A 26888-nucleotide genomic window follows, 5' to 3' on the forward strand; every position below is an offset into this window, starting at 1 on the left:
GCTGGTGGGGGATCACACATTACACTTTGTTGTCATTATCTCTTTGGTCTTCTTTACCTAGAATGTTCTTCAGCCTTTTTGTTTTTTGTTTTTCATGAGCCCAGGAGCTTTTTTGAGCGATAGTTCTTTGATAACTTACTCATTTTGTTGCAGTTGTTGCAGTTACTGGTCTTTATTCCATCACTTCTTGTTTTTTTTTTTTGTTTTTTTGGTTTTTTTTAAAGATTTTTTATTTTTTCCTTTTTCTCCCCAAAGCCCCCCAGTACATAGTTGTATATTCTTCATTGTGGGTCCACCTAGTTGTGCCATGTGGGATGCTGCCTCAGCGTGGTTTGATGAGCAGTGCCATGTCCGCGCCCAGGATTCGAACCAACGAAACACTGGGCCACCTGCAGCGGAGTGCGCGAACTTAACCACTCGGCCACGGGGCCAGCCCTATTCCATCACTTCTTGAAAAAAAAATTTGGTAATTTGTTTTCCAAGAACCTTGTCAGTTTCCTCCATGTTTTCAAATTTATTAGCAAAGAATTGTATAGTGTGTTTTATAAAAAACAAACAAGCAAAAACACCTCTATCTGTGAAGTGAGTATGGCCTGTTTGGTTTCTAATTTCGATTAATAATTTTTCTCAACGAGGCTAATTAGTGGTTTACCTGTTTTACTCATTTTTCTCTCATATAACTTATCATATTTACCTTAATCTTTCATTATAATTCCTTCAGCTTTCCTTAGGTTTTGTGTGTGTGGTGGTTCTTCTTGCATTGAATAGTTAATATACTGATTTTCACTTTTTTACTAAGAAAGTGAGAGTTTCCCTGAATAACGTTTGGTTATATCTCATAGAATTTGATACGAGGTCTTTCTCATTTTTCCTAAATATTTTGTAATTGCGAAAATACACAAACTCAATGCAAAGTTGATTAGAAGCATGCCTTTTTTTTTTTTTAAGATTGGCACCTGAGCTAACATCTGTTGCCCATCTTCTTCTTCTCTCCTCCGTCTTCTCCCCAAAGCACCCCCAGTACATAGTTGTATACTCTAGTTGTAGGTCCTTCTGCTTGTGCGGAAGCATGCCTTTTAAAGCAATTTCCAGATATTTGAAGGTTTTTTCCTTTCTTTATTGTTATACTATCTACTGTTATTGTATTAAGTCAGATAATATGGTCTGTGTCACTTGTTTTCTTTATTTCTTTTTTTCCCCCCCTGGTCCCCAGGGTAGGGTGGGTGGGAGTGTGTTAGGAAACTCTAAAGCTTTTGTTTTCTAATATATAATCCAATAAATGCTTGATTTTGAATTAATGTTTTAAGCATGTTTGAACAGAATATATAGTCTGGATTTCAGCATATAGTATTTTTGGTAAGTTTGCTGTGAATTATCTGGCATAAAAGTATTTAGCATATAAAATTCGTAAGTTAAATTATAATTTTAGACTACGCCCTCATCAATTTAAAAGAGACACTCATCCTATTTATTGCTTTATTCCTTGTGCTTTCCTTTGTCTGAAATTAAAATCATAGCCCTTGATTTCTTTTTGCTTAGTATATTTTGCCCACCCCAAGCCCTATACTATGACATCTCCATTATTGAGTTTCTTATTTTGATTAATCTCTTGATTGCATAATCTGTCTTAAGAAATAGGTTTTTCAGGAATAGTACGTGGATGATATACTTTTTTAGTTACAGGATATTTGATGATATCTTTCTGTTACCTTCACATATAGGTGCTGATTTTGCTGGGTATAAAATTCTTGGAACATCCACCTTTACGCTCAATATTTATAGACTTGACTTCATTATTGCCTATCATTTGACATTGCAAAGAAGTTTGAGACTAGCCTGATTTGTTTTTGTTTTTATTTTTTTGGCATGTTTCATTTGTCTAAATTCTTGTATTCTTGAAGTGCATTGTCTTCACCAGATTATGCTTTGGTGTTGGTCACTTTCTACTAAAATTATCTGGTACTTGATGAATGCTTTCAGTCATCAAGTTCAGTTTAGGATTAATTTCTTTTTTCTTTGAAGTTTAATTTCTTTTCCATTATTTGATTTTCTTTTTACAATGCACTGATTAAACTGTTGGATCTGCATTGTTTGTGTCTTTTCTTCAGTCTCCTCACTTTTATCCCTTTATTCTTATTATCTGCATACTGGATGATTTTCCTCTTATTTTGGTTTTTACCCCATGCAGATTGTTTTCTATAGATTCTTTGCTTCTCATCATTGCTTTTCATGCTGTTTAAAATGTTACAATAACTTTTTATCTCTTACATTTCTTTCTTAGCTCTGTTAATGCTTTTCATATTCCAGTTTCTTATTTTTCATACACATTTATTCTCTTACAGTTCTGGAGGTCACAAGTCCAAAATCAGTTTCACTGGGCCAAAATCAAGGAGTTGGCAGGAATCTGCTCACTCTGGAGGCTTTAGGGAAGAACGCATTTCTTGCCCTTTCCCACTTCTCTTGGCTGTCAGCGTTCCTTGGATTGTAGCCACATTCACTGTAATCTTAAGGCCAACAACCTTAAATCTCTCTGCTCTGCCTTCTCTGTGTGTGTGTGTCAAATCTTCCTCTGCCTCTCTCTTATAAGGACACTTGTGATTGCCTTTAGAGCGCCCCCCTACACCGCGCCCCCAGCCAGCATAATCCAGGATAATCTGCTTGTCACAAATTTCTAAACTTAATCCCATCTGCAAAGGCTCTTTTTGCAAATAAGGTAACATTTACAGGAGTAGGACTTGATATTCTTGGGAGCCATTATTCAGCCTTCTACAGGTATCATTTTGTTTGGCTACGTTGGGATGATGCAGCCGCATTAGTGAAAAACCAGATTAGAGTAAATCCTCATGGATTGTATGCTGTTACAATCACAGGTATTGTCCTCTTTGCCAAGTGATGCAAACTCAAATGCCATGTTGAGAACGTGGATAAAATGTTCTAGATGTGGTCAGTGAGGAGTAGTGGGGACTCTAGAGAATGCTTGTTGTTTGCGGGGAGGGGATAACAATATATGTAACCATCAAATTCAGGCTACCAGCTAGCACTCCTAGTTGGTAGCTACTTTTCTCCTTTTTCATTCTTTACAGGTTGATTTTTCCATAGTAAAATCATTTTGTTTATCTCTTATAATCTTCATCTTGGTATTGAGTATAAGAGTTTTTACATGAGAATTCAGCAGCATGATTTTAGACTAAAGTATTACTTTGCTAATACCATTTGCCTAGGTATTCCTAGAACTTTAGTCTTCTCACTTAACTTCTTACACATTCCTCAGAACAAGGTAATTGTTCTGAAAACACTTAATCAAGTTTGCTTATTTATCAATGAGGAAAGTTAAGACATTAAGATAAAGGACTTGTCCAAAGTCACATAGTGGATAGATGTGTAACTTTTAAGTTTAATCTTATGAAAGATATTTCCATTTTTTTGATGTTTCGTATGTGTTTTGCTGTTGATGTGAGGATTCTAAAAACATAAAAGGAGTGTTTCTCTAGTATTAAATTGGATAATTGGGCAATTTCCCAAGTTCTTTTTACTTTATATATTTGGGATTTTGTTTTTCTCAATTGTTATTTTTAAGAATCAGATTATTTCTGACTTTTTCTGTAATGTTATTAGAGTTTAATGGCAAGTCATAAAGATGAACTTAGTTTTAAAACAGCAGTAGATGTTTGCTTGGCTGGAATTTTTTCTTGAATTTTTCATTAAGGTATGAGTGTATACTTTGAGTTCTTGTGTATCTTAAAATGTTTTCTGCCTCCCTTTCCACCTATACACATGAAAAATAACTTGGATAATTATGTAATTCTAAGTTCATTAATCTTTACTCTTAGAACTCTATTCTCTATTGTCTTTTAAGATTCAGTTTTATAGTTGCAGTGGGTATTACCAATCTGATACTCTTTCCTTTGACAGTTACCCAAGGTTCTCCTAGAAGCTCAGTATTTTTCTTTTCCTTGAATTTCTTTAGTTGTGGGTAACTAGATGTGGCTTTTAGCAATTAATCCTGCTAGATATTCAGTGAGCTTTATCAGTTTGAAGATTTCAACTGAGGGAGAATTTCCTCTCATTTCTTTGATTATAGCTTCTCTGACTGTTTTCTCAGTCAGAAAGTCTTATTTTTTATGTGTATATTTACTCTCTGTGTGCACTCTCCCTGTCTGTTACCAGATTTTTCTTATTTGCATCTGCTTTTTCTTTTGAGTTCATTCAGTAAATGTTTATTGAAGGTCTCCTGTCTGCTCTGCGCTAGGGAAATTGACCTAGGGTATTGGAAGAGGCTCTCCGGAAGAACCGACATGAGGGTTAAGAGCTAAAGAATGAGTATGCGTTAACCAGACTAAGAGATGAGGGAATAGCTTTTTAGGTAGAGGAAGTAGCATTTGTTTATGTTATTTGGAAGAAGACAGCATGACAAGTACTAGGTACTGTAAGAAAGCTCTTATGGTTGGAGTAGAGAATGTTGGAGGAGGGACGGTAGGAGGTGAGATAAGTCTGGTGAAGGGTCGTAGGTGCCTGACCAATTAGGGCTTTCATGTAAGCCATATTAAGCAGTTCTTTGTACTCCAAAATGGTGGAAAGCCATTAGATAACTTTTAGTACAGAAGTGACATGATGAAATTTTTATTTTGAAAGGTTTACTTAGGCTGAGGTTTGTAGAATGAATTAGGAGGCCAGCATGCGTGTGAAGAGACAAAATAGGAGGCTGGTGTTGCAGTGAGAGATGATGGTAGCTTGAAGACTAAGGTGTTAGTGAAAAGAAGTGGACAGATTTGAGAATATTTAGGAAGTATAATCCATGGGACTTGATGATGGACTGATGAGAGATGAAGTAGAAGGAGGTGTCAAATATATGTCCTTATTTTTTATTCACTTTGATGGATGATGGTACCATTCACTGGCCAAAAACTGCAGATATGTGAAAGAGTGCCGAGGGAGACAGCATAGAGTGAGAAGAGGGCCTCAGTCTAAGCCTTGAATGTCAGCATTTAATGGCTTGAGAGATGAGGATGGGCCTGCAAAGGAGACAAGGATAGAAAAGCTAGGGATAGGAAGAAAGCTGTGAGTGTGTAGCATATTGAAAAGCCAATGGGAAGAGTGTTTCAAGAGGGAGTGTTGTCGAATGCTGCTGTGAGCAGTCAATCAGATGAGGGCTAAAAAACGTCCATTGGATTAAGCAACTTGGAGGAACTTGTTTTGGTGGATGGCCAGACAACATTTTGGAGCATTGACACTTCTTTTTCAGAAGTTGAACTGTAAAGGGAAGAGAGGGGCAGGTCAGTAGCTAGAGGGGAATGACTCACATAAAGACTTACTTTTAATGGGCGACATTTGAGTGTCTTTAAAAGTTGAGGTTGAATACAAAGGAGAAAAAGGAGCCTAATAATGTAAGGTTCCTGAGAAGACATGTAAGTCATGTAAGTTCCTTTGAAGCATGGGCTCCAAAGCTGTGGTAGAGGGATTTATCTTAAGTGAGAAGACAGAGAGTCCTCTGTTATTACAAAGTTTAAGGATAGGATGGGTACGGTTGTGGGTGGGTTTGTATGTTTGGAATCAACAAGATGAAGAAAGCCCTCTGAATTATAAAAGAATTCCTTGAGGTAATCTCATTTGTTGGCTTGGGTGTTTTCTTTTGTTTTTTCAGTATCCAATTGGTTATTCATTGTCTCTATTGAAATTTTTGGTTTAGTAGTTATTTGTGTTTCCATGAACCTACTTTAAGATTGCCCTTTTTTTTAAAAAAATGGACAGCCTGCAATTGTTTTATTCATTCAGTGTCATCTCACATCTCAAACTGCTGAAAAGTTTTGTTCATGTGCTTATTTGTCCTTACCATAGTTAATTTGGAGACGGCTGCCTTGGATTACAGAATATAATTTATGATTACTATGCCTGATAGCTTGTGAAGTAAAAAGTAGTTTTTGTACCCTGAATTATCCTTTGCCATAGATTTGGCTATACTGAAATATTTCTTCACTGAACCCCAGCTATGCAATATGTTACTTAATATTCTTTTGTTCATTAAATGTTCCAGAGTCGGTTAAACACTCGTCCTCATCTTGGATAAAGTCTATTCATATATAAGCATTAGTGGGCAACGTAGAATATACTAAAGATTTGGTAATAGTAGAGAATTTACTTCCCACACCCCACTGCAGTAACTTGACTGTTGCCATGCTACACACTGCTGCCTATGCTGCCAGCTAGTGTTCCATGTATTCCCTCTTCTCCCAAGAAGCTTCTCTTGCTACATAGTTTTTTTCCTCTGGATTCTCCCCAACCTTTAGATTTCTTATTTTTTAATGCAGATCCACTCTAGATTTTCCTCCCTAATTTGTATAGCCAAAACTATTTCAGTGTTCATCAAACAAAGGTCTTCCAGTTATCAGCATCTCCCCTCCTTCAGATGCCTGTTTCGCACTGATCACTTGTTATGTGAGTATATCTTTTGATCCTTACCCCCTACTTTACATGTCTGATCAAAGTAGTGTTTCTCAGAAAAAGTAGGGCTTGTCCTAAAAAGAATTCTGTCGGTTGCTAAGAGAATATAATTTTCTCCACGTTGTTTACATATGTCCATTTCGTTCTCTGTTTATGGAGCCTGGAGGGGTTCTGTATTAGACTGTGTATCCATAGGTAACAGGAAAAAACCTTATAGGGTTTTATTCTTAAATTTTTTACTGAAGGACTCTGCCCAAATTGTAGGTTGAATAACTCTTGTTGTTTTGGGGCTAATAGATTCCTTAGGGATCTTAACAGTGGCATGTATAGAGCTTTTTTAAAATTTGGGGTAATTGTGAGTAGATTAAACCAAATGACCAGGTTCAAGACTGTTTGCTATGGTTATGAGATCAGTTTTGCTTAATAAAAGGCAGTGGCTGAACTTTAATGAATGACTTCCTCACCCAGCCTTAGAATTTTTCAGTTTAGGAGTTAGTTTGGTTTTAAAAGACAAAAAATGTTCACCAGATTTTCTCATTATATCAAAGATGAATTCAGTCTTATGATTGTCAGAGTATTTTGTTTTGAAAGGTTCAGTCACTGATAATGTTATCATTGTAATGAGACCCAGCATGTGTTCAGAGTAGATTTAAGACAGGTGAGAACTAGATTCTTTCAGAAACTAACTTAAACTTTAATGGGCAAATTGAATCCCTTTGGGGTCTACTATTTGTAGATATATGCCAATTTAATAATTTGACTAAGTAAAATACTGTTTGGTAGTCCACTTATAGAAGATGACTATGAAACCAGTATTTGTAAGTTAACAATTTCTGGTAAGTATTATATCTACATAAGTATCTGCTGTATTTATGTAGCTGTAGTTGACTGCTTCACCTGGATTCTACAAATTATTCAGAATCCCAGGAGGTAAGATTTCTGAATTGCCTATTTTCACTATGTGAAAGTCCAACCACAAAATTATTAATTTGCCCTTGACTGTATTTTTAAATTTGCTGTGGAGCTGAACCTAAAATTTTATCAGATAGTTGACTTGGTTTGTTACATTTCTAGTATAAATTTTGAAAAGTTTTGGTTTTGTTTTTAGAAAGTGTACTCTGTTTATCTTCAAATAGTTATTTATTTGGTAGTTTCGTAGGTATGTCTGGAAAATAACTACCAGACGTTTCTATAAAAGAGAGAGTAAGGTCCCTGTTAGATAGTATCAGAAGCTAGATGTAGCTGTGTATATAAGAATGTTGTAATAATAGTTTCCATTTGCTGAGTGCCTCATTTTTGCCAGACTCTGTGGCTACTTTGCAGCCATTACCTCATTTAAACCTTGCAGCAACGTTCAGAGGTAAGTCGTAATGTGCCCATTGTACAGATGAGGAATGCTAGATTAGTAGGTAACAAGCATCTTAACTATATAATACCTCCCTCCTCCCCTTTACCCCAGCTAAAGGAATTGAGGTACAGAGATGAGACAACTTGCTGTTGACCTTCAGCAGATGGCTTTACCTCACCATGGCTCAATCATCCTCTGCCTACCTATCTAGGCATTCCATCTAATCTTTTCCACAGATACACAGATGCCTAGGTTCCAACCCTACCTGGAAATTCTCATTTGTTAATCTTAATTTTCCAAAAGGTCCACAGATAATTGTATTGTACCTCAGTGATTGAAACCATTCCCTTACTGATAAATGGTGCTTTCCAGTCAGGCAGGCTTAAGTTAGAGTACTGATTCCTCTAAATTTATCAGCTGAGTGACCTTGGCCACATTCTTTAGTCTTGCTAAGGCTCTTCATCTATAAATTGGAGATAATACTGTTAACCACTTTAGAGGGTTGTTGAGGAGAACGAATGAGGTAATGTTTGTAAAACACTTATCAGGGTAATTTAGAATTCTTCTTAAAAATTGTCTGCTATTAAGGTGTCATCATGTTATCTTTGTGGAGTCAAAACACTCACCCTTGCCATAATCTGTATCACCTTGGTGTCAGAAAGCTGATACCACCATAAGGAATGAATGATGGCTAGTTTTCATTATTTACCTCCCATTAGTGGAATTGTAAGAGGGGGCAAAGGAGTAGGCAGGAGATTGTTTTGTTATACTAATCAACCAGACTTCTCTGCCTGTGTACTAGTAGGAAAAAGAAGAGGAGAAGGTTGCTGGGAATCTGCCTCTTTCCTAAGGGATTTTTCTTCTTCCCCTTTCTCTCCCAACTTCTTCTTAGAGCTTTATGTCACTAGCATCATCAATCCTTAATCTCATAACTGCATCCTGATTTACCTAGGTACTTTTTCACACCCTTACCTTCTACTTCTCCCCTTCACCTCCATTCACTCTCATCCTGTCCTTTCAAATTGCTTTTAGTTCACTTGTGACTCATTTGGTGACTTGGACCCATGTCTCCACTTTCTTAGGCCATTACTCAAGTAAAGGCCAACCTAAATCCTGACCAACTGTCTCCTTGCCTTCTGTGGGCCCACTCCAGACCAGGGGTTTTAGCTTTTGACTATTGGGAAAGAATTATATTAGCTAAGCTTTCAGGCTTGTCCACAGGGCTGTGCCTCAACCCTTTGATCTCCTTTACTATTTATACCTAATGGTCATAGAGTGCAATAATAAGGATACATGTTATTACCACTAGATTAATAGAATACTAGTAGATTAGAGTAGGTTAATTCTGTTATGTTTATATACAATAAGCTTTATTATATGTATGTATAATTGCTTTGCAACTTGAAAATTGAGGCTGGACCACTTAACAGTAGTTTAATAACTTACCGACTTTGTCCAAGACTGAAAAACCTATGGAAAAGGTAGAATTGGAGCTAGACTTTAAAGGATGGGTATACTTTTTTCTGTAAGCAGGGAGGAGAGGCAGGGGATTTCATTTAAGGGGACAGACATAAGCAGAGTCTTAAAGGAAGGAGCATGCAAATTTGGACCATTGTGAGTAGATCATTTTTTAGTTTTTCAGAGGGTTCATGTAGTAAGGATAAAACTAGATAATTCAGAATCAAACTTTGGAAAATTCTCAGTGTTCAACTAAGATGTTTGAATTAGTAGGCTTTTGGTATGTCCTGTGAATTCATTTGGCTTTTCTTGAATAATGTACACATACAGCTTAGTTGTGAGATTCCATAAGAGATTCACATGTTCACTGCATCCTAACACTTGGCCTGGTTCATGTAAACTGATGGCCACTGCCGAGTCTCCTTTCTACAAGTGGTTGTGCCTTGGGGAGTGTCAGATCAGCTGCCTTCATCCTGATGCTTTAGTTCACTGCCTGCTGTCCATTCTGAGCTGTGCCTGATCAGCCTTTCCCCTAATTTTTCCTTGTTAATCTCCAGATTCTAAGTCAGTGATACGATAAATGCTTATCACAAAAGTTGTGAATTCTTATTTAAAGCTTTCTTTGTATCTCCTTCACTCTTAAAAATGTTGTTTGATATGAATTTTGTTTATAAGATAGTTATTAACTTTCCTGTTTCTCTTCCTTTGCAGACCTAGAGGATCAAGACATAATGGGAGCATTTTTAGACAAGCCAAAGATGGAAAAACATAATGCCCAGGGGCAGGGTAATGGGTTGCGATATGGGCTAAGCAGCATGCAAGGCTGGCGAGTTGAGATGGAGGATGCACATACGGCCGTGATCGGTTTGCCAAGTGGACTTGAAACATGGTCTTTCTTTGCTGTGTATGATGGGCATGCTGGTTCTCAGGTTGCCAAATACTGCTGTGAGCATTTGTTAGATCACATCACCAATAACCAGGATTTTAAAGGGTCTGCAGGAGCACCTTCTGTGGAAAATGTAAAGAATGGAATCAGAACAGGTTTTCTGGAGATTGATGAACATATGAGAGTTATGTCAGAGAAGAAACATGGTGCAGATAGAAGTGGGTCAACAGCTGTGGGTGTGTTAATTTCTCCTCAACATACTTATTTCATTAACTGTGGAGACTCGAGAGGTTTGCTTTGTAGGAACAGGAAAGTTCACTTCTTCACACAAGATCACAAACCAAGTAATCCGCTGGAAAAAGAACGAATTCAGAATGCAGGTGGTTCTGTAATGATTCAGCGTGTGAATGGCTCTCTGGCTGTATCGAGGGCCCTTGGGGACTTTGATTACAAGTGTGTCCATGGAAAAGGTCCTACAGAGCAGCTTGTCTCACCAGAGCCTGAAGTCCATGATATTGAAAGATCTGAAGAAGATGACCAGTTTATTATCCTTGCATGTGATGGTATTTGGGATGTTATGGGAAATGAAGAGCTCTGTGATTTTGTAAGATCCAGACTTGAAGTCACTGATGACCTTGAGAAAGTTTGCAATGAAGTAGTCGACACCTGTTTGTATAAGGTAGCTAGACTTTTCTTTTAAAAGATAAAATGATTTTGTGCCATCTTAATTACTGCTGTGGTATTTAATCATCTTAGAACCTGTAGTTCTCAGAAATAAGTTTTTGACACAATTGCAAGATACTCTTCACACTGATAAAAATACTGAAGAGTTTTTAGAAATAAATAACCCAATTACAAAGTATGCAAGAGTCATATAATCTGAACGTTTAGTCTTAAGTAACCATGACTACTTGAGCCTTTTAAGATTGTGGAAGATTATCAAAGGTAAAAGGATTATATCAAAGTGTAGGTTTTAAAAGAAAGGGGACGGAGAAGGTTAAGTCTCAGTGTCCATAAATGAAAAGCATTTTAGAATTTTAACAATTTATTTTTACCATGTGATATCTCCGTACATTTATGGAAGTACTTTGAGACTATGGTCTAATGAATCTGTAGCACCAAGAAAGAGAATTGAGTGATTTGGTGTGATGTAATGGAAATAGCCGTGAACATGGGAGTCAGAAGAACTTGGTATGAGACTGTATATGACTTCAGGTAAGCTATTTAAACTGTCTGGAAGATCAGTTTCTCTAATTATAAAAAAGGTAAGAGAGATTATTACCCTTTTTCATGGGGTTGTTGGGTTGATCAAATGGGATTGTGTACATAGATGAGCCAGCTCAGCTCCTTTATTTTGCAGATGAGGAAGCTGAAGTCAGAGAAGGCTCTGCTAACTTGTTAGACCTGGAAACAAGGCTTATCTCTATTACTTTTGTACTCTACAGTTTTGAATAAATTGTTCAACGTCCCTCAGCTATTAAGTGGAGATAATAATATGTAACTAGTAAGACTGTTGAGGAGTTAAATTAACGAGCTAATGTATATATATATGAATTGCCTAGTTTAGCAAATAATATGTACTTGATACATGCTGCCCCCTTTCCTAGAGAAGTTAGAAGTGACTTCTACAGGGTTATATACAATTTACTTCTTTAGTAATGGTACCAAGACCAAAATCTAAGCCCTTGGCTTAGGTTCAGTGTTCTTTCTGCTACATTGTTCTATTTGTCAGTAATGCTCCTTAACTAATTTTTTTATTTTGACTTTTTTTTAAATATACTGACTTTATAAAACTCTGCTGAGGCTATATATTTGATTTTCTTTTAACATGCGCCGATAGAAAGTCAACATAATATTCTTTGTAGTTTTATATGCACACTGCCAGCTTTACTTAAAATCTTAATTAAAATCTGATCATACTTAGAAATCAGGTTTATGTGATATCCAACACAAATCAAGTTTATGTAATATCCAACATATGTTAAAAAAATCAATAGAGCAACAACTTAATAGTGCACACTGTTAATTTCCGAATTTGGGAAGAACTGAACAGTGATGCATGTGTTCTTTGTCCTTTTCAGTATGTATACAAGTAACATCTATTTTGTTGGGTTTATTCTGTAGCACTTAAGAATTAAATAGTTGTTAGCTAAGTTAAAAGCTGTTTTCTTGAGAAAATTGCCAGATTCAGATATTAGTAAATTATGACTCAGATTCCACTTTTTCTTTTCTGCATTCTACGCTATTTTAAAAATTATTCAGTAGCTTATCATTTGCCACATTTTATACAAATCCAAGATTTTTTTTAATATTAAATTCTTTGTATTGTTTGCTTAAACTAATGGTATAAGGTCAGTTTTCTCATATAGTGGAATTAAATCCTTAAAATGTGAGGATTTTTTTAAAATGTAAAAGTTAACTCTAGTTAGTAATAGGAAGGAAAGTGTGGGGAGACCAATATCAACTCAGGTATTTTAATTATAGCATTTTGAATACCTAGTTGTCTTTAAAAATGAATGTACTTTATAAAAAGTTGTCATTTTTTTAATTATGAAAGTTAAAAGCTGGCTTATAAACTTTATATATGTAGTTTTACTTCTAATTCCGTATCTTTATTTATTTTGAAGCAAATTAATTAGCCCAACAATTTATTATAATTTATTTTAAATGTAAGTTTGTCAAGTACATGTAACTACAGGTCAAATCCTCTTGTAGGGAACACCACTAGAATTGTCCATTTTGTTGAATGTGTGTTAGGTATCACTTCAAGTGAAGTAGGCCACCAAAAGATGTTCAGAAATATTTTTGTTTTATAGAATTTTTCAGAATGATTGTTGCAGTGAGTTTAACCTGTAGTGTTTCTCTCCTGTCTTTTTGAGTGTTGATTATACTGTATACTATATTGTATACTATATTTGTATGGGGGGTACCTCCTCCACATATGTGTATATATTTTTTTCTCCTTAAAAACAATATATATTTTCAACTAGAATAAATATAATTGGCGTGGCTGTAAAGGTTCTCAAGGCTTTGAAGAGCAAAAAGAAAACCATATTATTTTCTCAAACTTTTATCTTCCCAGGGAAGTCGAGACAACATGAGTGTGATATTGATCTGTTTTCCAAATGCACCCAAAGTATCACCAGAAGCAGTGAAGAAGGAGGCAGAGCTGGACAAGTACCTGGAAAGCAGAGTAGAAGGTGGATCATTTAACAAAAAATAAGTAGCTTTATTAAAGAAAAACCTCAACACAATCAAACTTTAACATTTTAGCTTTTAGAGCTTTATAAGCTTTTGACATCTAGTGTTTAGTGTACAAAAATGAGAAAGGGCATTTCTGTAGTAGCTGTTACAATGTTTGCAATTGTCCTATCACGGTTATATTAGAAATAACTAGTGTGGCCCTGTACATTCTGTTCAGCATACTTTTGTTTAAAAAGGCTGAAGTGTTTATATGCTTTAAAATTCATGATGAGTTCACTGGCATGAATAATTTTATGCCAGGAAAGTCTGATTTGTGGTTTATTTGATTATAAACAGATTATTTATGATGGTGATAATATGAATACCATCTTTCTCTGTAAAGCTGTGTGTATGAATTTAAGATTTTTAGGATTTTTTTCAATAAGCTGAAGATCACAGCCTGGTTATTAACAACCTCTATGTGCCACAGCTTTTAAAAATTTATTTTAATCTGTTTCACAGCTTTTTGCCTAAACTGTAAACTGCCTCACCTCGACAACATAGAACCAAATATAGAAATGCTAGGTCTCTACATGGCAGAAATGTAAATGCTGAATAAAGTCAAGAAATAAGTTTGGAATTCCAGGAGTATATTTGTCATAATTCTGCAAATTACTTTGAGATAGTTAGAAGGATATTTGTAACTCTCAAATGTAATGCCTTTAAATATTTGAAAAAATTTAAATGATCTTTGCAGCTACTACTTGGTATAAATATTAAGTTTCCCCAGAGAATTCCAGTGTAATGCATATATGCAGTAAGTATGTAGATTATGCAGTTTCTTTATGCAGAAAAATTTGACATGCCTATAATAGTGTTAAAATGCATTTTGGGCCCCTAATGTCATTAATTTGCACGTTAAAGACCTTTAATAGCATGTAAGCATTGACCTACATACTATTATTTCCTGCTGTGCCTGCATTATTAAAATTAATGTGCACTTTAATTTTGTTTTCTCCCTTTTTACAGTTTTATATCAATTATAATCAGACTCCTATTAGGATTATAATGGTTTTGATTTTCAGTACTATCTAGAGCTGCTACTTTGTTTTTGTTGCTCTCTCCCACTTGAGAGTGATATGTCTAGTTATGTGTATGTGCTATTTAGTATTTCTTTCATTGGACACACTATTCATGAGTTGATTCCTAACTATTACCAAGGGTCTTGGAATTTTTATATTTTAAATGAATCATTTCAATATAAGTTGTTTATACATAATACAGTAAAAGAAAATATTTAGAATGCTGCCAAGTCATATCACATTGGTTCAAACTGCTGGTTAGTGGAAAAATATGAAATCGTAAGAAGACTATGTATTGGGATAAGCTGATATTTAATTTACCAGCACTTTAAAGTAACTTGGTTGTAATGTTTTCTTATTGATTTAAAGAAATACAAATAAGTACTTGAGTTTTATTTACTATGAAATGGGATCAAATTTTAGAAATGAGTTACGACTTTTCTCTTTAGTGTATGCTCTTTAAATTTTTGATGCAATTTTAAATAATTGCTTTAGATACATAATTTTATGTTACAATATTGTTTTATATTGTTTATTATCAAGCAAGAATTGCCACCTGAACAGAATTTACATTAATAGCATTTCTGATATGTTGAAATGTTGTTATACTTGTACCATTCAACTGGAGATTATGATGTCATAAATTAAATACAATATTCATTACTGAGGTGGATTTGATGAGACTGCAACTAGAGATTAAATATTACATTAATTAAAACAGCTGCTATATTTAAAAACAGAAAAAAATGTAACTATTTGTATTGTGAAAGTTGTTATATGTCTCAAGTGAAAAATACTGCGTTCAGATTCCAAAACAGGCACCAAGTACCTTTCTTTCTTTCTTTCTTTAAATACGTGCCTTCACTAAATTGCTGTGACCTACTAAACCTCATTTTATTTCTTTTGAATACTTTTGGCTTCTCTGTCCACATGACAGAAAAGAACAAAGGCTCTTCAGCTCTCCTTCTATTATCTGTGCCCGTCTGAATACTTGACTCTCTACGGTTGTGAAAGGATTCAGCTCATAATTTAAACCATACTGCTTAAAGTTGTGGTCCTTCTAAGCCATTTTAAGGTTATACTTGTGCGTATATATTTTTAAAATCTTTGCTACCGACTGCCCAAGATTTAAATTTGCTAATTTGGAGATATCTGATAGAATCCTTCAGACTTTGTGGAGGGCAGGGGAGAAGAGCAGAATGTGTTTATTTGTATATGAGTATGTGAAACATAGATCTTCTATACATATATATTCTTTAATAAAAGCATTCAATCTTTTTGCCATTCTAATTAAAATGTATAGTCCAAGAACAATTAAAGGAATATTTCTTAAAATTCATTACTTTTTTCTTTTTTAAAAGCAAAAGAAGCAAGGCCAGTGTAGTACTAATGGTCAGATAGTTTAAATGTATTGTCCCATGTGGAATAGGAGACTTTAACTGTTTTTAAAGCCTTACGTTATTTTTTTAAAAGAATTTGTCTTCCTGTAATTTTCTTCACAATTAAAATATCCTAATTTATATTTTAACAAAGGAGATGTAAGCTACATCAGATATAGATGATTCAAGGTAATGTTTTTTAGACTTGAAACTATCATTGATTGAATTATCATCAGTGTTTATTTCTATTGTGTCTAGTTATTTATCCAGTAATTGTATTGGCTTAGCAGAGACTGTATGTTAAGTGTATTATAGCTTTAGATTGTGAAATTGTGCAGTTTAGGTAAACATCAAATCCCTTTATTTTTGTACAGCAGATTTCCAGCATTAGAACCATGTAGAATAAATATATTAGATGTTAAAGATTACACAATAAAGGAACTTGGCAAACCAAATCTGAGATCCTTGGTTTTTGTTCAGATTTAAGACTGTTTTTTTTTTTTTTAAGGCAAAAAATAATAGATGGTAAAATTTGGCCTGATTCTAAAGGGACAGTTTGAGTCATTTAAAGAAATATGGGTAGTAATGTCTGTGAATATGCGGCTTTAATGATGAATTAATATTTTGAGAGTTGATCAAAGGATAAAAAAGCTTTATATGCATTGTTATTCTCAAAGGTATTTACAAATTGAGAACTAGAATGATACTTTTCTTGCCCCAATGATGAGAAAGAAAATTTCTTAGTATAAACATTGAAAAACAAAAAATTCAACATAACTTGAATGTATAACTTACAAATACCTTTGGCATGATCTTGCATTTAGAATAAATAAGGTAAACTCCAAGTGAAGACTTCCTATACTTAGAGTGAAAAGTTTGAGAGTTCTTCTAAGTTGTTTGTACATAATTATTGGTATTCTTTGGTGTGAGTAACTGTGCATTTGCATGGCAACACTGCAGAGGTTATTATATCCATTTAATAACTAGATGTTTTCAAATTAATGATTTTAAATGCAGTTGTATAGTTTGTCGTATTTTTTATTTTTAAAAAATTGGCCATAAAATTTATACATTTTTCCATTCTATAGGCTTTGATGTTCAAATAACTGAGAAAATGATATATCTATTTATTGCTTAAAGATACCTTAGATAAAAATTAAGCTGAGATAGTGGTATTCAAGTACATAGTCTCATCTGCACCTGCTGCTTAAGTATCATTTTGCAAATGTAAACATGTAAAAACGATTTGGATTAGTATATAATCAATAAATTCCCCTATACTTAAAGATTTTTTTTGTTTTTTCCAAATCTTGAAATATGTGCAGTGTGTTTTCAGGGCAAAGTTCAGGAAACATGATTCCAGTCTAAAGAGAGGAGTTGCTCTCCTCAGAAGTAACTCGTTGGCCTCTTAAGAATATTCTCATTTGTACACAGATATCCCTGATTGTGTAATACATTGATTGTAACATGAAATTTTTTTTCACAATTTTATCTTGTTATATTCATTCTTTGAAGTTAATCTGGAAAGTATCTCATCTTTTGTGCATTTCTTTGTCATAAATTTTCATATGTCAACTTGATTTTTTTTTATACCAGTTTAGAAAATCTCAGATGTGGTAAATGTCATCTTTAAAAACCTAAGTTATCTTTGTTTCAGTTTTTTTTTTAACTAAATTTGGATAACACTTACAAAAAAAGTACTTCTGATTCCCAGAAATCATAAAGAAGCAGGGGGAAGGCGTCCCTGACTTAGTCCATGTGATGCGCACATTAGCGAGTGAGAACATCCCCAGCCTCCCACCAGGGGGTGAATTGGCAAGCAAGTAAGTTATGTTCTGCAGACCCTTATGATTTATCTCAGTACCTGAAAATGTTAGGTGTCCGTTGATCAAACTGTATCTTCAAAGAAATGTTTAAGCTATGTTTCAGTGTTTTTCAGTATTAATGATGTGTGGTGCTTGTTTAGAATACGTATCAGAATGTTGTTTGTAACTAATTATACTGAAGACTGTCTGTAGTGAGGCTTGGGTTACATTGATTTCCTCATATAGCATAAATGAGATAATATAATGAAAGAATATTTTTAACTAAATTACATAGCACTACAAAATTCTAAGTGTCATTATTATTCCTGTATTATAATTTGATCTTGTCAATACCTGGATAACTTAACACCCCAGGGATAAGCATCTTTCTCTTCCTCCATCTAGACCATTTTTCTACGTCTCTGATTTTCCCAGTGTTTTTGGTTGTTTGCTGGTTGGTTGGGTTTTAGTGTGATGAAAGATAGGAGGGTGCATTTCTTGCCTTTTTCTCTTTGCACTTTAGTGCATAGAACTGGACTAATGTATGTTAAATATTAAGCTTACATCTTTATAAACTACAGTAGAGACTTTAAGTAACTTTATAATACAAGGCTTAAAACATTGTTACCTCAGATATCCATATATTTGACCTACAAAGATAGATTGACTAATTTCCTTGATTCTTCATTGTGTTCTCTAAGTGTAGCCATATTCTTTGTAATGATTTCACTAAAAACTAATTCCTAGACTTGTCAGGAAAGTGTCATATTTGACATTTCATTTTTAATAGAGCCTTTTTAAAGGGGCATTATGAAAAGCAGAAATTTAAATGTAAAATGTATCTAAATCATTTACTACAAGAAGTAACTACAAGTTACTTCTACTTCAAAACTAACATTCAGCTCTTAACCAGAATATATTAGTATTATATCTTAAGAACTGCATCGTCATTGCTGACTTCTAACCACTTAAGCCTGTTCAAACAGAAGTAGACCGTATAGGCTGATTTCTTTTTTACACTATGACTTTGAGCCTTCTATTAATTGGGTTAGTGGAATGTTATATTTTAGAGTAAATTCACCGCTATTTTAACAGTGAGACCCAAATATCTTGAAGTGAGGCTCACTTATTGGACAGTAAGACATAGAATTAAAATAATTTCTAAGTGTAAGATTGTCTTTGACATTTTAATGAACACCTGGCTATGATTATTAAACAGTTTTATGCTCTGAAGGAGAATTAACTTTCTGCATTTCTTTTAAATTTAGGCGGAATGTAATTGAAGCCGTTTACAATAGACTGAATCCTTACAAAAATGATGACACTGTAAGTAGCATTTTAGCTCACTCTGCTTTCCCTACCCCTCACTCTAAATGCATATCCTTCCTGCCTGTTTTTGCAGAGCTGTTCACTGCACCCATTCTCTTACACACACCCTGACTGATTGCTCTGAACTCTGCCTGCACCACAGTTCTAGTGATTGAGGACATAATCATGGTGAGTGGCCACCTCTCTCAAAAAAGAAGAAAGTCCCTTTGAATTATTCTGGGTTTTTTAAGCCTCTACAAGCAATCAACTTGAGAAGGTTTGCTTCCACTAAATGTTTTTTTGAAATTAGGAATAATATCTCTACTCAGAATCTTGAATTATTCTGAGTTTTATAAGCAGCTGCAACAGAACTTCAGAATGCCCATCTCCACTAAATAGTTTTTATGGTTAGAAATACCTTTGCCAAGAACTCTGAAGTATGTACTTCATTTAAATATTAAAGTAGAGAATTCTGTTTATAAATAGACATTAGAATGCCATGTTCTCCAGTTAAGTTTCCCATTACAATTCCACTGTAGTGTGGTATTTACAGAGAAGTGGTAACTTAAAAGCATTTGGGCACAGCTCTGAGATATTTCATATATTGCGTTATGAACCTTCATCAAACCTCCTATTACTTGAGGTCTTAATCTCTTCTTATGCAAGAAAAGTTTATAAAAGTAGTGGTCTAAAAATAAATTGGCTTTTATTGAAAAAAATTCTTTTTAGTAGTGCTATTGGTTTAGAAATACATTTGGTCAACCTCATGGTAAAGTCATAATTCACATATTTTATTTCAAAAGAAAACAAAGGGTTAACAATTCTTTGAACAGATAAAATATTGATATTTCATATACACACAGACTCATACTTAGATTCTTTGAAAAACACTTATATTCTACAAGTCAACTTTACAAAACCTTATCTTTCTGCATTATCCAGAAAGTAATGTATTTTGGCGCCTCTGAGCTTCAGTTTCTTGTTTTGCTTTGTTTCCTTTCATAAAGGACTCTGCATCAACTGATGATATGTGGTAAAAGCGCTCCTCCAGCCGTGGGGTTTATCTTCCGCTCCAAAGGAGAGTACAGCTCCTCTTCGTTGGACCTTTTAAACATGCATCTTCGACTTTAAAGAAGGGCGTGTGACGTGGGTGAAAGTGACTCCACCAGAGAACTGCAGCAGGACAACAGCTAGCCCAGAACTGATTTTTTTTTTGTAAATTTGAGACTTACGTAAACGTGATTTCAAACCATAATTCATGTTGTAAATCAGACTCCAGCAATTTTTGTTGTATGATTTTGTTTTTTGTAAAGTGTAATTGTCCTTGTACAAACTGCTCATATTTAATTATGAACTGCTTTAAATCACTATCAAAGTTACAAGAAATGTTTGGCTTGTTGTGCGATGCAACAGATATATAGCCCTTTCAAGTCCTGTCGTGTTTGGACTTGGGGTTGGGACAGGGAGAGCAGCAGCCATGTCAGCTAGATGCTCAAACGTGCACGTGATTATGGAGAATAATTCCAAAATCCGACAAAGCTGGACATCCAAGGAATTGGTTGAAAACTGTCTTAATGTTCTTGGCGGTGGGATTGGCATTGTTGATAAAGCTGGTCCCTCATTTAACTGTCTTTTAGGTTGTTCTTGTTGCCATGAGTATTGCAGGTAATACAGTATATTCATAAGAATATCAATCTTGGGGCTAAAATGCCTTGATTCTTTGCACCTCTTTTACAAGTCCTTACATTTAATTACCAATTGGTAAGCAGCAGCTTCCTACATACAGTAGGAGACTGCCACATTTTTGCTATCATGATTGGCTGGGTCTGCTGCTGTTCCTAGTAAGATATTCTGAATTCCATTTTATCAATAAAGCTTGATTTAACAAACAAGAAATTTAATCACGTATGTGTAATTCCTCCTTTACCCCGCCCTTTTAAAACACCATGCTGTTGTAAATGAAAAGTTTCTCATGGGGAAAGATGTTAGTCTCTTTTAATTGGAAAATACTGTTACTCAAGGCATAGATGAAACTATTTCCCTTCCATTAGAAAGGCTAAAAGATGTGTCTCTGTTGTTCCTTAATCTGTTTTTTAAATGGGTTTCTTTCTGGCTGCTTATTTTTCTTTAAGATGTGTATCAGCTTGAATTTGCCTACTGTTTAATTAAATAATTGTCAGAGCTTGACAATCTAACACTCTGGTGGGTGTGTGTGTGTGTGTCTGTGAGTGTGTGTTTGCCTGTGATTTTTAATTGGCCTGTCTTTAGAATCTAAGCAGTTAAGATGTATTTGTGATTTGAAATATGGCATGTTGATAATATTTAGCTGTTGGCCTTTAAAAATAACTTTCAAAGCTTAAAGAATTGTAGATATAAAAATAACCTAATTTAACTTAGGCTTAAATCCCTCTGATTAAGCATGTGAAAGTAAGTTTTAAAATCTGTCACATTGAAAAGACTACTGTTCTGTGCCCTTCTGTATTTTTGTCTCTTTAGGTTGAATATTGTATTTATCACCATGTAATTAGTCATTCAGTAGGCAGATTCCCCTCTAGAAAACTACTAAAATATAAGATTAAAATACAGTATTGAATACAAAGTCAAAACTTTGTGTATAAAAAGTAGTATGATCAGTTTTGTTCCATTCTTTTTTTCCCCCTAAATTGGAAATATACATGTTTGTACATATAGCCTTAAAACTAATGCAAAGTTAAAGGAGTACAGTAGGGGGAAAAGTAATGTGAAACGTCTCAGATTTAAGTAATTACATACCAGCAAAATCTTTTCATTATCCCTCTTATTTGTGAGGTAATTAAATGTAACATAATTGTACTTAATTTATATCTTAATCCAGCATGAATAAAGAAAAACAAGTACTATTTATATTTAGAAATTCATAACAGTGGGAATTACAGAACCAATTCCGTACTTACAAATAAATGCTTAATGTCTCAATCTGTGGTAGAGTGCAAAGTATGATAATGTTCTAAGTTATGCCTTTGCAAGCATCTAAATGTGCATTTAATGATGACTGTGCTTCTAGTGTAGATTAATTACCAGACATACTAGTACTGAAAACTAAATCCCTATTACAAGAAGCAAGGTCCTTAATTTTTTAAGTAGACTGAAATTTTTAGTTCTGGAAATTTCAAAACCTTAAATTGGATTTTGAAATGCAAAATCTTAAATCACAAGTAAAATATGTGATGGAAAGCTATATTTCAAACCATAACAGCATAGTTAGAGCCTTTTTTATTTGAGAGTCTTTAAATAAAAAAGAGGAGGTTAAAATATTCCTCTGTTAAAATTATTAGTACTGAGATCAGGCCTGGAGGTGTGTGATCTAACAACACTACATCTTTTCCACGTGAGTCAGCATTGCCATACGAGATAGAATTTTTCATTATGAAAAGACAGGAAGGAAGTGTACATTCTAACAGCAGACTGTGTGTTCTTGATTCCTGGGGGCAATGGTGATGGTGAGGAACCAACTACACTTTAAACGGCACGTTTGCACCTCTGTTGTTGACTTCATTTTTTGTACCACTTAAATTCTTGGCCTCCCACCCCGTTTGGTGTGCTAATTAGCATCTCAGGGCAATGCCTCAAAACTTTTCGATGTATTATACGTTATTTTCTTTGGAGAAAAAAGTTCTTGTGTGACAATAATATACTATTCAAAATGTACTTTCATTTAAATGTTTTAATAGGCTGAACCCAGTTTGCTGCTTTTAATAGGAAGTTCATTTTGTATAGCAGACTCTTGTTACCCTAACATTAAAAAATGTCACTTACCTCTTACTGTTCTAGCAAGGTAAGTTCTCTTAATTTCCACTTTCTTAGGGAATATTTTTACATATAACAGAAGGAGTTCTAAATATGATAATTATCTTTAAATTTTCTTAATCTGCTTTAGAACTATTTCACACATTTTTAATTATAATGCATTAACTTGCTTTTAGAGTACTATGCAATTAGTGTACTGCTCCAGCCATTTAATTTTTTTTTACTGACTATATAACATTAAGAAATTTGTATTAAAGAATGAAGCAATTATGTAATTCAAATAATCTGAGTTATAGCAGTACTTTTAGTGATCATTCATTTGACCATATATTAATCCAGCTAATAACTCACCTTTTCCACAAATTGTATTGAGTGTTATCTGCAAACACTGTTTTAGGCTAAGAATAGGTCTTTGCCCTCAAGGAGTTTACATTTGAGTAGAATTTATAGCCTAGGGGCCGGCCCCGTGGCCAAGAGGTTAAGTTCCTGCGCTCCACTTTGGCGGCCCAGGGTTTCGCCAGTTCGAGTCCTGGGTGCAGACGTGGCATCGCTCATCAGGCCATGCTGGGGCAGCATCCCACATGCCACGGCTGGAGGGACCCACAACTGAAAATACACAGCTGTGTACTCGGGGGCTTTGGGGAGAAAGAGGAAAAATAAAATCTTTAAAAGAAAAAAGAATTTATAATCTAATGTATGTAAATATTAGAACTGGAGCACTCATTCAAGAAAAGAGGGGTGTTTTTTTCCTTAGAGAACTTTTTTCCCCCAGGGGAAGATTTGCCCTTGGCTATCATCTGTTGCCAATCTTCCTCCTTTTTTCTTCCCTTGTATTCCCCAACCCCAAAGTTCCAGTACACAGTTGTGTAAAGTTGTAAATTCTTCTAGTTCTACATGAGCCACCGCCACAGCATGGCAACTGACAGACAAGTGGTGTGGTTCTGTGCCTGGGAACTGAACCTGGGCTGCCAAAGCGGAGAGCACTGAACTTTAACCACTAGGCCATCAGGGCTAGCTCCAAAAAGATAGTTATTCCTCACCTGCTGTCTGCCAGCTACTTTCCTGAACAAGGCAGGTCTCTGCCCTAAAGCACTCATTTGTACTTCCTTTATTCACTGGGAAACTCTTTTCTTCTGTATATTTTCTCTTCCCCGAAGTTAAAATCTCATTTAAAAGAAAACTTTGCTCAGCATAGAAATGAAATTGGACTGACGAGGCTCAAGTCTATGCTTGACTGCCTTTAATGAATGGCCTTTACTCTTCCTCCTGACAGCAGCAAGTTTGGAGAAATGGGGAATGGATGTCTTAGAGTCCTCCAACCCTGGAAATACTGGTGGAGTTTGAGTTTAAGGCAGTTTGAAAAATATATATCTCTAGCTAAATTTTTCTTAAGTAAAACTCTGTGTTCTTTTCTTGAAAACACACTGCCAGTGTTAATATCCAATCTTAATCAAATGATTACAGTGTGTTTTAATTTTTTTAAATAATTTCTCTGCCCACCTTCACTGGACAAATTCCTATGGAAATTCAGTTTGTGGTTTCTGAAAGAACTGATGAAATCGGTTACGGGTTTTCTTTTCTGTTTTAACTTTGAATTTCATGGTGTATGCTTTTAGTTCATAAAGTTTGAGAGGTTTAAGCCTTTAATGTTTTGATTCCTATTTGTACAGTATTATGTTAGGATTTGGTATTAAAAATATTGTGTAAATATTTCAGTATATAAATGTTTCTCATTTGAGGTTTTTCTTTGAAGGAACTTTGTGTTTCATATACTTTCACTTGCAGATACTGCTGGTGAGATGACCATCTTTTAACTGAGTGATCTAGTCTTTTAATTAGTTTTTCTTTTAGGCATTAGGAAGGCTGTTGTATAGTTTAAAATTTTAGAAGCCTAATTTTACTTTATTTCCTTCAGAAATGTGCCATGAGTTTTGGATTGTATTTGTTTTAAATTATACATTACTTCAGAATATGCTTGAAATATTTGATTGCATTTTCTAAATGTTATGAGTATAATGCTGTATTGTTGGTCAGAAATAATGTCTCAGTTAAATGTTAGTTATTACTGATAGTAAGAATGCTGTACAGAAATGACAAGAGGCATTTGATTCCGTTCTATTGTCAAATGACCATTTCCACTTTTGTTCACCTCAGTGCAGATTCTTTCCCTTTACATGCTTTATATATTGAGAGCTAGTGGCCTCTGCTCATGTTTTCCTAATTACATTACCAGCAGGTAGGAGTGTGCCAATTAGAAAAACTCAGATGTATTGAAATTGTAGTTGACAACTCATACTTTTATTAGCTAGGGGAAAAGGTTGTTTAAATTGATATAACAACGAGATATTTTTTTCTCCCTTATCCTGTACGAAATGTTGCTTTATTTCCTCTGCTACCCTCTTGGTGGTTTCTCTTCTCCCTCTCTTCAAACTGAAATAAGCCAATTCCATTTTCTTGAGCAAGAAAGCTTAGTGCATTACCTAACCCAGGCCAATAATGCTATGTAAAACTAAGCAGAAAATAAGAAAACTGGGGAGGTGGAGGGGTGAGGAGATGCAAGGACAGAAGGAGGATTACTCTTAATTTAAAAGCCGTAGGAAGGTCTTCGTTGGACGCAGCTGTGTATTACTAAGAACTGTTGCATCACATAAACCAGCAAGAATCAACCTTTGCTTCTTCAGATAATTTGATTTTTCCAGCAAAGGAGAAAATGATAAAAATTACTGCTGCTTCAACATAGAAACAATTGAGAAAAATAAATGCAATGTCTCTTCACCGCAAAACCCAACCCTTCAGTTCTTTTCATTGCTCCAAAACCCATTTTTCTACTAGTAGCTTTCTGATTGAACTAAATGTTTAGAAAAATTGTGTAGTGTTTTTCCTTTCTTTTTACATTGTCCTCCTGATCCAGTAAAGGACGTTTCGTAACATTTGCATTTGTATGGTACTACCTGAAGTACTGCAGAACAAAATTAGTAATAATTAGGTGTAATGAATGGCACAAATTCATTATAGCGATGTTTCTTAACCTGTAGGGACACAGGCCCTTGGAGACGGATGAATCCTAGGAACTTTTTCACTGAGGAAAATGCATATAATGTACATAACTCCCCAGAGTTTATAGTAGTGCAGTGGTTATGGGCCCCTGGTTAAGATCTCATACTACAGCATAATAGGTCATCAGCCTTGTTCCTGCAAAGCCCATAAAAAAATATTTTGAGGGCATCAAAATAATTTGAGTCTATTTTAAGGAATTATTTCACTTTTTAAAAGGCGAGTTGGATGGGGGCCTAGGCTAGAATATGATACTAAAATATCCTTTTTAAAGGTGGTATTTTGGAGAAAAGGAGAGTGATTAAAGGTGAAAAAATACAGTATTTGGACTTGTTTTGGAGGATAATGTCATTCTCGAAGTTCGCCACTTTTGAAACTCAACAGAAAGGAGGTAAAACGGAAGTTGAATCTTTGTGGAAAGTTTCTGACCTGCATAGTATAGATACAATATATTCACAAACAACACATTTAACTGTGAGATCTTGCTCAGGTTTTAAGAGTTTGAGCTTCCTGATGTTGGTGTTCATTAAGTGTTCGATTCACTTCAGATTCTAAGGAATTAGGTGTTTACTTAATACAGAATGTTAAAATAGAATCTACCATATAGCCACCAATATACAGGATTAATGAGATTTCTACTACAATATAACTACCATGAAAAAATTGATTAACTTGTTGCATTTGATGCCAAAATTGGATGTTTAGTTACAGCTTATTTAATTCCTGTTGTGGGAATTTTGAAACAGAAACCGTTGTCTTACCTGGTTAGCCCTTGACTAAATCCACAGCATATCTGCAGGAAAGTATCTAATTTGTAGTAATATGCCCCAATACTGATTGGTTTCACTCTTGAAATGATTTATTTCACTTAATTTGTATAAATGTTATGCGAGACCATGTACATGTTAAAAGCATGTTGTATTATATATAGATTGACTTTTTAAAACCTATAAATGTAAAACGAATACAACTGCAGAAATATTTTTCCTAAACACAGTGTATTACAAAATTCTACGTAGTAACTCACCCACTGTTTGCAGTTTATGTGATCCAAACTTTTGAAGAAATTCCATAAATGTGTATTTTGTATTCTGTACCATTTCCTAGTCCAAAGAAAGTATGTGAATTCAGTTCTAACTTTAAGAATGTACTTTTTGTTTT

At 34.6% G+C, this 26888-nt stretch overlaps 1 protein-coding gene across 6 annotated transcripts in view; it reads left to right on the forward strand.

The window, feature by feature from the left end:
* Window positions 1–20783, forward strand: part of PPM1A (protein phosphatase, Mg2+/Mn2+ dependent 1A) — a 43307-nt gene extending 22524 nt beyond the window's left edge. For 3 of the 6 annotated variants that reach the window (XM_023627837.2, XM_023627838.2, XM_070249839.1), the window contains exons 2-6: window positions 9956–10809; window positions 13213–13330; window positions 17489–17597; window positions 18848–18905; window positions 19895–20783. In XM_023627837.2, coding sequence (XP_023483605.1) covers window positions 9956–10809; window positions 13213–13330; window positions 17489–17597; window positions 18848–18905; window positions 19895–19924 — 1169 coding nt within the window. In that variant the 3' untranslated portion in view covers window positions 19925–20783. Of the gene's footprint in view, window positions 1–6305; window positions 6433–9955; window positions 10810–13212; window positions 13331–17488; window positions 17598–18847; window positions 19077–19894 lie in introns of all 6 variants that reach the window. The other 3 variants (XR_011432159.1, XR_011432160.1, XM_070249838.1) reach the window with 2 other exon arrangements.
* Window positions 20784–26888: the final 6105 nt, after the last annotated feature.

This window comes from Equus caballus, chromosome 24 (assembly GCF_041296265.1).
Source record: "Equus caballus isolate H_3958 breed thoroughbred chromosome 24, TB-T2T, whole genome shotgun sequence".
NCBI lineage: Eukaryota > Metazoa > Chordata > Mammalia > Perissodactyla > Equidae > Equus > Equus caballus.